This window comes from Mobula hypostoma, chromosome 23, assembly GCF_963921235.1.
Source record: "Mobula hypostoma chromosome 23, sMobHyp1.1, whole genome shotgun sequence".
NCBI classification, from domain to species: domain Eukaryota; kingdom Metazoa; phylum Chordata; class Chondrichthyes; order Myliobatiformes; family Myliobatidae; genus Mobula; species Mobula hypostoma.
Window position 1 is genome coordinate 8,631,703 of NC_086119.1, and position 10,230 is coordinate 8,641,932.

General features: G+C 39.4%; 1 protein-coding gene across 12 annotated transcripts in view; it reads right to left on the bottom strand.

Moving 5' to 3' along the window:
- Window positions 1-8,714, bottom strand: part of trim37 (tripartite motif containing 37) — a 158,598-nt gene extending 149,884 nt beyond the window's left edge. For 11 of the 12 annotated variants that reach the window (XM_063031586.1, XM_063031587.1, XM_063031583.1 and 8 more), the window contains exons 1-4: window positions 8,352-8,714; window positions 7,136-7,284; window positions 3,708-3,780; window positions 636-737 (exon numbers count right to left, since the gene is read on the bottom strand). In XM_063031586.1, the coding sequence (XP_062887656.1) occupies window positions 636-737; window positions 3,708-3,728 (123 nt within the window). In that variant the 5' untranslated portion in view covers window positions 3,729-3,780; window positions 7,136-7,284; window positions 8,352-8,714. The remainder of the gene's footprint in view (window positions 1-635; window positions 738-3,707; window positions 3,781-7,135; window positions 7,285-8,351) is intronic. The other variant, XM_063031582.1, reaches the window with a different exon arrangement.
- Window positions 8,715-10,230: the final 1,516 nt, after the last annotated feature.

Sequence of the window (10,230 nt, forward strand, 5' to 3'; positions counted from 1 at the left end):
TGACCAATTAACCTACTAACCTGCACATCTTTGGACTGTGGGAGGAAACTGGAGCAGCTGAAGGAAACCCAGGCTGTCTTGGGGAGAATGCACAAGCTCCTTCCAGACTGACAATAGTGGAACTCAATCAGTATTGCTGGCACGGTATAGCATAACACTAAAAACTATGTAACCATGCCACTATTACTTATATCATGTTGACTCCCCGGAACCGATTCCTACAGCACTTCAGGTTACATCTAGACAAAATTTTTAAAACGTGCCTGTTCAGGCTTACTCACCGCTTTTCATTCATCAGATATTTCATTCATGCCAACATGTTACCTCAAACATTGTGAGCTCTATTTTCTGTAGTAATCTTTTAAGCACAACTTATCAAGTGGTTTCTGGAAATCCAGCATTGTGTAACAACTGATTCACTGTACATTACACTTCTGTGAAGAACTCCAATAAATTGCTCAAACTTACTTTATTTCTGGTATGCTACTCAGGAACCATCCTTGTGAAATTGTACAGTTTAAGGACGGATGTATGTATAGGGATAGTTGCAGATCAGAACATCTTCGTTGAATGAAATGGTTTAATTAACCATGTATACACACACACACGCAGCTCAGAGCATAACCATTTCTTACCCTTATGCAACTGAAGCAACAAAGTTTTGAACAGTGTGGACAAAGCCGAGCATCACGCAACTTCTCCATACAAATAAAGCACCTGAACACCTCGGCAATGCTCTAGAAAAGTAAAAGAAAAGAATATAGTTACCAGACATATCAAAACTTAGAGCAGTACATTTTTTCTAAAATTTCTTCAGGACTTGGGAGTGCATCAAGAATACATTTTTGTGCAAAATTGTTCATAAATAGGGTGCTGGACAACAGAACATATATCTGGTCTATCATTTTGAAGGGAAGTAGAATTAAATGGTCTAGAAGCTGAAAATTTTCATAAAGCAATTTAAACTTTGATATTTGAAAAGTTATAGTGGATTGATAGATTAAACCACAAATGATCAATAAATCAAAACTGTTTTTTTATGTTGTCCTCTCATTGAAGTTCATGAAACGCTCCCCTCCTTTGTCAGGAAACAGACCAACATTTAGTCACTTAGCTTAGACAAACAAAAGTCAGGTTTTGCAAAGACAGCAAAGCTTGCAATATGCCTGAATGACTTACAATTGTTGCTTAATATCTCCGAGCTACTAGCCCTTCAGCAGTATCACCAAAGTTGCTTTACAAGCCAGAAGCCCAATTCATGATTTAAAAATATCCTACTCTTTCTGGTAGAACACATTTCCAATGATAAAATAGGAATGTAACCTGATGTAATACCATCACAACTTACTGAGGATAAAGGCTTATGAAAATGAGCTAATGTATGGACTTCCTGCAAGTCCAAAAAAGTTGAAAAATATGTTATGCACCTTACGAGAGTGATACATTCTAATCCGTTTTAAGAAACTCAGCTCATGTTGACAGTTTCCCAGTACAATTTTTCCAGCAGCACAAATTAAGTGAAGAGCATTAGATCCATTTCATTCTCTCCACACTAACCATATCTTTAACTGACCTTCAGTGATGCAGTCTCTCCAAAGCAAAATATATATTTGCTTGATAAGACTTGGCAATGCCACCACGATATGCTGATCTAAGGCCAGAGTTCAACGTAAGTAGGTTTTAAGAAGTCTTACACACACGAGAGTGAATTATTCACCCACATAGTTGGTCTTCAGCATCACATTATTGTGCACAAACAGAATTGTAATTGCACAGCACAAAAAAAGGCACTCCAGCACAACCTATTAGCCAAGTATCTATCTACGTTAATCCTATTTACCTGTGTTTGGTCAATATCCCTCTGAACCTTTTCAATCCATGTACCAGCCCAAATGACTTTTTAAACATTATAAACCACCACCTCTGGCGGCCCATTCCACATATCCACAACACCTCAGTTTACCACCAAATCAAGGGTAGCAACCAACCCAAACATACTTGCATTTCATCTACAAATACGTAATTCCCAGCAGGTATGCTGGGTAATGATCTAAAAGTAAAACAATAGCAGATTCTATTACTTAAAAAAACTCCAACACCAATTTCAACGGCCTACAGGGATGAGGTCCTGCACCTGGCCGCATGGTGTGCCAACAACAACCTGGCCCTTAACACCCAGAAGACCAAGGAGATCATTGTGGACTTCAGGCACGTTAGGAGCCACACTCACGTCCCCATCTACATTAACGGAGCTGTAGTGGTGCGTGTATCAAGCTTCAAATTCCTTGGTGTCTACATTTCCGAGGATCTCACCTGGTCCCTGAACTCCTCCATCCTGATCAAAAAGGCTTTATTTCCTGTGGAGCATAAAGAAAGCTCACCTCTGTCCCAGGATACTGACGGACTTTTACCGCTGTACCATTGAGAGCATACTCACCAACTGCATCTCAGTGTGGTATGGCAATTGTCCCGTATGGGACCGCAAAGCACTCCAGCGTGTGGTGAAAACTGCCCAGTGGATTATCAGCACCCAATTGCCCACCATTGAGAACATCTACCATGAACGCTGCCTGGGTAGGGCAAAAAGCAGTATCAAAGATGCATCTCACCCTAACCATGGACTTTTTACTCTCCTCCCATCCGGTAGGCGCTATAGGAGCCTCCGTTCCTGCACCAGCAGGCACAGGAAGAGCTTCTTCCCCGAGGCTGTGACCCTGCTGAACCTCACATCACAGCGCTAAGCAGTATTGCATCCGTATTGTACTGTCTCAGTACTTTTATATTTGTGTGCTGTAGCACTTTTTTTTTATTCGCAGCTATTTTGTAAGTAACACTATTCTTTGCATTTCTGGTCAGATGCTAACTGCATTTCTGGTCAGATGCTAACTGCATTTCATTGGCTTTGTATCTATACTCGGCACAATGACAATAAAGTTGAATCTAATCTAATCTAAAACTCTTCAATAGCTGTGTCTACCTGGAACTGTGGACACAAGATCAAATGTTCCAAGAACAGAATCTGTAGGATTTTTGCAGCTCTCCACCTGTACTGTTATCCACCAAGTTATGAAGTTACACTTTCCGCACAGTATTCACACAAGTTTACAGTAGAACTTTTGATTACGTGCCAAAGAATGGTATGAGGTTAAGCAAGGTGACCCACTTTGCATGATTTTATTTAATATTATAATGGGCTTTTTTAAAGATAACTTTTTAGAAGAAATATTAGTTAAGCAGCCACTGACATTTTATTAAATTCACATAATAGGATGCGTTCAGTTTTGTTTAGAATGGACAATTTTTGTCCACAGACTTTGCCAATGACCCTGAACTTGCAAGCAATTCCCAGAAATGTGTGTCTCAAAATCAAGATCTGGGAAAAATTCTAGAGCAAGACTAACTCTGAAATGTCAAATCAAGTAGAGTTGGTGTGAGGGAGGGTTGCAGGGATAGTGGAGAGAGTTAACTTGTCTGAATATGCACATTTATTTAGTTGACCACTAAAAGCCACAAAGTAATCAATCCAGCAAAAATTGTTGCACTCTATTTGCCCAATTGAAGGACCGAACAGCCTAGAAACCATACACAAAACAAATTAAAGTAGAAAATGCCAAGAACATTTTGCAGGACAAGAGAAGTCCCGAGAGAGAAAGATTAGTGCTTCTTCTGAAGTTTTGAATCCATGACATTCAGCAACTTTAAGTTACCTCAACACTTTGCTCATCCATTTTCGGTCTATGCTCCGTACTGCAGATTTTATCCTGAAGATGAAGTCTACTGCTATGAGACAATCAGAAAAGAAAAAGGGACAAAGTCAGCTTTCCCCCTAAAGATTGCTAACAAACTCAACAATTTCAAAACTAAAGTGACCAATAGCTAAAACTTTTAATTTTAAATGCATATACAATTCAAAGAGTCAGAATGAGAGCCAATTTCTTCCTTCCTGGCTGCAATGCTTTATACAATAGCAGGCAGAGCCAAGGTATTTCCTCCACACAGTCCAAATCCATTTACAGATAGCAAATAAAATTAGGGCAGGAGAACTTGGGACTCGCCTGTTTTTAAAAATGTTGTGGATTTAAATTTGAAGTTGTGCAGTACATCTCTGTAATTTAAAGATTTTTAAACTAAGTTTTCCCACACTCAGATCAGTCAAAAGAGGCCACTCAAATAAAAAATGCTTACCAGATAATTTGAGTAAGGCATTCCTTTTGTGTTTTGCAACAAACCACACAGACATTTAATGTTGACCATGCAAGAGTTCTGCATTTTAAGTAACTACATACAATACTCCCTTTGACAATACAGAAGCTGCCACTTATTATACACAAATGGGAACTTACAATCAGTCCAAGATAATATACTACACTGTTTAAGATGGGAAAAATATCTGGAAGCAACAGTCCAAGGTTCTAATTATGTCCACAAATGTGTGTGCATAATTATTAATATAAGTAATCTTACTGTAAAGTTTTCCCATAAGTAATTTGAAGAAGGACAACTTAAAGATAGTTCTTTTGGTACTATGTAGATAGTAAAATGTAACTTAAAATTGGCATGGCATGTTCTATTTTCATACCACCACCCCCATCGCCAAAAGAAACTAACACAGAAGGGTAGGCCATTTTATTGAAAGTGCTTTCTTTGCACGATTTCAAATGCTGGGTACAGGAATTTTGAGATGTGTGTACAATTTTAAATTTGGTAGTTTTAGGATGGACTCCAACCACCACTGGAAAAGTCTACTGTCAGCTCTGATGTTCAAGTAAGGCGTCACTAATAAATTACTGAATAATTAGTAATTCTGTTATCAACCAAACAGTATTTGTGACTTGTGTAATCATACTAGAGGCAGCAGGGTCTACTTAAGAATTCAAATTTACTGCTGGCTAAATCATCACTGAACTGTTCTCATAACCTATGGACTCACTTTCAAGGAGTCTTCAGCTCACATTCAATACTTATTAACTCTTTTTTTCCCCCTTTTTTGTGTTTGCAGTTTGGTGTCTTTTGCACACGGTTACCCTATTGGTGCAGTCTTTCATTGACGATATTATGGTTATTAGATTTATTGAGTATGCCCACAAGAAAATGAATCACAGGGTTGTATATATAGTGACATACATGTACTTTGATAATAAATTTACTTTGAATTTTGGATAAGGAATTCCTTCTCCAGTTACTTGAGAAATGGAAATTCAATTTGACTGGTATCATTATCATAGAATTAACTTTACAACTACAAGTTCAGCACTCCTTATCCAAATGCTCGGGGCTGGAAGTGTTTTGACTTTTCCTGATTTGCATCTATACAATGAAATACCTTGGGGATGGGACCCAAATTATATCATAGAAGGTAGTTTTATATAATACTTTAATAATTTTGTGCATGAAACAATAATGTGTACATTGAACCACCAAAAAAGTACGCTATCACTATATCAACTTTTTCCACTTTATGCAGTGTTTTTCTATTTTTCATTAACTTCTGTTCATTACATATGTGAGGTCACTTCTCAGAACTGTCTGTGGTGTGCAGAGACTTGTGCATCACCTGGGAACCCTCCCAGTGTTTCGCAGAATTTTCCATTTATGACATCATCTCAATGCCCAAAAAATAAAAAAATTAAAAAAAAATAATCGGTTTTTGGAATTTCAGGTAAAAGGTGCTCAATCTATATTGTTTTGATGCTTATTAAATGCAAGATGACGGAAGACTTAATTTCAAGGACTCTACAACTCAGTACTATTTATTTACTACTTTAAATTATTATTTGCACAACTTGTCTTCTTTTGTACATTGGTTGCTTGCTGTTCCTTATGTACAGTATTTCATAATCTATTGTATTTCTTTATTTTCCTGCAAATGCCTGCAAGAAAACAAATCTCAGCGAATTATCTGGTGACATACAAGTACATTGATAACAAATTTATTTTGAACTTTGACACCAAATTCCAGGATTGCATTTCAACCAACACAAACTAGAGATTTCTCAAAACCTTCAGTTTCTTCTTCATTTCCCCCCATTTAACAGGATCAAGATTACTACACATTATACTCTCAAGAAATCCTGGAAGAACCTAAGACATTAAAAAAAAATCCAATTGTTGTCATTTTTTTTGCAGAAGGAAAAGCAAAATTATTGCAAGAATCAAGTACCAATCTTAAATTTCTACTTCAGTTACACTAAATAGCATTTTATATGAATTGCCCAGTTCCACAATGAATTGCCAAGAAAGATAACCAAGACCAGCTAGAACAGTTAACCAGCCGGCAAAGTATCTTTGCTAAAAACAAAAATAATAAAATTTTTGTCTGAAATGAATTTCTAGAAACTGAAGGGTGATATTCTATATTCACAACTTTATTGCATGCAGAAAATCAGTCTTTTTATGTGCAATAAAAAAATAAGGAACTTAACATACTTAGTGCATTATTTCCCCGCTTTAACACAGGCAAGATCTATATAATGAAATAGGTCGTAAATCCAATTGTAGATTTCCCAAAATGAAAAGCAAGCAAATTCAGTTTCGTTTACAAGACAGAGTAGCCCCTTGACAGAGGTTGTTCTCTGTATTATACAGATGTACATGCTTTACAAATCAGTTGTTCCAACTTCAACTGTCATTCATTGCATCAAACATCCATGCAAAATTACCACCCAATGTGATAGATAACCTTCAGCCAAATTTCAAACCATGCTGAAATAAAGAAACTACAAAGCTACAAAGGGGCTGACAAAGAATCTGGACGAGATCAACAGTAATGCTACAAACAGTTGACCAAATAGCTACAAGTTTGATTTCTACACATGGCTATCTAAACAACTTGTAAAGTGTAGGATAAGAGATACTGACAACACACTGCCATTAGCATATGCAAGTTGAGTCCAGTCAAAGTTTCAGAGGCAAATGGGAAAAGTTAGGAACAAGTGAACTGAGGTCATTCTTGGCAATTAGACTGCCTGAATCATTGAATAAGGAAAGTGGAGGTTTTTTTTTGGAATAAAGACTAAAATTTTAAAAGCTGCGAAGCAGATTGGACAGGTGTTAATGGATTATTAATGCTAGAATCACAGAAAACCAACTATATTATACAAGTGGTTTTAAACTTCTAATTAAATTCACCACTTACCATCAGCTGAAATCCTTAAATTCTGGCTCTGTTTGTGCTGTTACCAGATACTTTTGACACAAGCTTAGTTAACCTCAAGTCCTCTTTTTTTAAAAAAAAATCAGTAACATTCACAATGGAGGAACACCAGATTTGAAGCCAGTCAGAGCCTTGGAAAGAACACAAAGAGATTTACTGCAATTGTAACCTTGGATGAGGGACTTCGCAGACACAGAAAACACAAACAGAGGCAAAGGACCAGTCAGTCCTTCAAGCATTCTCCTCCTTTCAATATGATAATGGCTAAGCTTTTACCATGGCATCAATTTTCTGTACAAATACAGTAACACTGGACTCTTTGCTGCTGTCTTTGCACTCCTGAGTAGAGGGATCAGAGAAGATCCTTCTTTTTCATGCATACAAGGCCAAGGACAATTGAGTAGAATAGTCATAAAAGGTTCTAATTGAACTGTAGGAATTTTAGGCTTTCAAAAATAAAAAAAAACTGGACCCCTTTAGTCAAACCAAAACTCCAATGCTATCAAAGTTTCTGCATTGCTGTAACTAAGATCTCATTGTGGGTAACCCAGTTGTATTTTTACTCAAAGGCTTTTATCAAGATTGTTCCCTTGAATGCCATAAGCTATGATACTACCTATTTCTTCTGAATTTTCTGGGCCTGTGAATCTCAGATTTTCTTCTAGACTAGAATTCAGCTAAACTCAGAAAAAAAATTCAATTTCACCATTCCTAGACAGTACAGCACATCTTAAAAAGAAGAATTTGGAGGTTTGTTTGTTCCCTACTGAAGAATAATGTAAGTAGACAAAAACCACGACATGGAATTTGAAAACTAATCTTATTTTAACAATTGCACCCATAGATTTGCCTGTAAAGGACATCAAAGATTTAAAAATAAATGCATAATGTAGATGACCTTCAGAATACTAATTCAGTACAAATCAACGTCTAGTACAAAACATTGACGCTGGAAATCTCTGAAATGGACTGCAACAAATATGCAGAGGTCATCAGATCAACTAAGCATTTTGGCAATTTTCCCCCCCAAAAGATTCATTCCTTGGTTAGGAACCCTTGAATGTCATACATTAAATAACTGGGTTAAATAAATTGAGAACAAGCTCGTACATAGGCAGGCAACCCCCAGACATCTAACTACATCACAGGCTGCTATAACACAAGCCCAACTCGGGCAAGCTCAAAAATGCTGCTGCACCTGATCGGAGTCACTGCGGCTTACTGGTGCCGCGAGGCTCCCCCGAGGACCGGCTTTGCTCGGGCCGCTACGGGGGCAGGAAGAGTTAGGGTGAGGATGGAGCCTGCGGCCTGCGGCGGCAACGGTGCGACCCCCTGACCAGCGACTGGAGTTGCCGGGGCGGGTCCAGCAGGTCCACAGTGCCGCAGCTCACGGCCCTTCGCCTTCAGTTCACTGCCCGCATCTCGTTGCTTTGCGGCCGCCTCCCTGCTCACATGCTCGCCCCGGCTGTCGGCTTGATTCAAGATCTCGCCGAAGGAGAATTGCCCTCCATCATTTCTCCCCCCGTCTTCAAATCCACAGGCGACCGTTTGTCACCGTGGCTACAGCCAATCAGGTGACGGCTGTTTGAGCTACCCCCCCCCCGACACCCACCCGTCCCTGCCCGACCGCGTGGGGAGGAGGGCGGGCGGGAGAGAGCAGCAGCCAATCGCCGCCGGCCTCTGTCTCCGACATCACCAATCAGGAATTGGATTCGTATCCCTTCTGGCCTATCGTCACTGCGCTCTCCCGGATTCGTCCCCAGGCCAACTCGCGCGCCGGAGGAGTTATCGCGATGATTTGCTGCCTGCCCTAGCAACCGGAATGGCGCGTCCTCGGCAGATGCAAACCGACGCCAAACCAGTTTCTGCTTACGGGATCGAATTGCAAAAGTACTGTACTCAAGATCTTAAATTACAAAAGAGGTGGTAAACTTCAGCACGTTGAGCCTAAATGCAAATTTATTTAGGTGTCTCCCGGCTGGAATCTTATATCCGCTGACAACAGGAATTCTGCAGATGCTGGAAATTCAAGCAACATATATCAAAGTTGCTGGTGAACGCAGCAGCAGGACCCTGACGAAGGGTCTCGGCCTGAAACGTCGACTGCACCTCTTCCTATAGATGCTGCTTGGCCTGCTGCGTTCACCAGCAACTTTGATGTGTGTTTCTTATATCCGCTGATTGACTTAATATCCAGATAGTTACAAGTTTCTTGGTTGAATATAGTCTGATCTCCTGTAATTCTCTTGGATAGATCAATCCGAAGATCACTTTCTTGATAGGGTCATTGTCACAGGACACTACAATGCAGAAACAGACTCTTTAGCCCATCTAGTCTATCCCAAATCATTAATCTGCCTAGGTCCATGGAACTGCACCCAGGCCATCGCCCTCCACACACCTCCCTTCCATGTCCCCATCCAAAGTTAAATGTTGAGTTCAACCTCGTGTCCCACGGAATGATCCACGGGTTCATATTCCGTCATTAGGAATCAACGTAGCATACACCCCCAGCCATGACTGCAGCTGCACTCACGCTAAATCCTATGGAGATGGCAGAAGCACCAGGTTGTTGTGTCAGCTCAAAAATGTATTCTTAAAAGGGAAATTAAAGGCTGCAATCAATCGGAGTTCAGAAAAATACCTGTAAGCTGTCTGCATGATGTCACTGTTGATCACTGGCTCATCTACCTCATCTTCAATGCCAAGTGAATAAACCTTCTTGACCAACCTCCCATGCAGGACCTACTTAAAAGCCTTGCTAAAGATCATGCAGACAAGATCCACTGCTTTGTCTTCACCAACTCTCCTGGTAACTTCCTCGAAAAACTCCATAGAATTGGTTAGACGTGACCTACCAAGCATCCTCAATCAAAGTCCAAATTTGAAGTAAATTTATTATCAAAGTACATATACGTCACCATTTAAAACCTGAGATTTGTTTTCTTGTGGGCATACTAAAATCCATAATAAAATCAATGAATGATCTCACCAACTTGTGCATTCATTCAGTGTGCAGAAGACAACAAGCTGTGCAAATAAAAAAAGAAATAATAAATAGGTAAGCAATAAATATC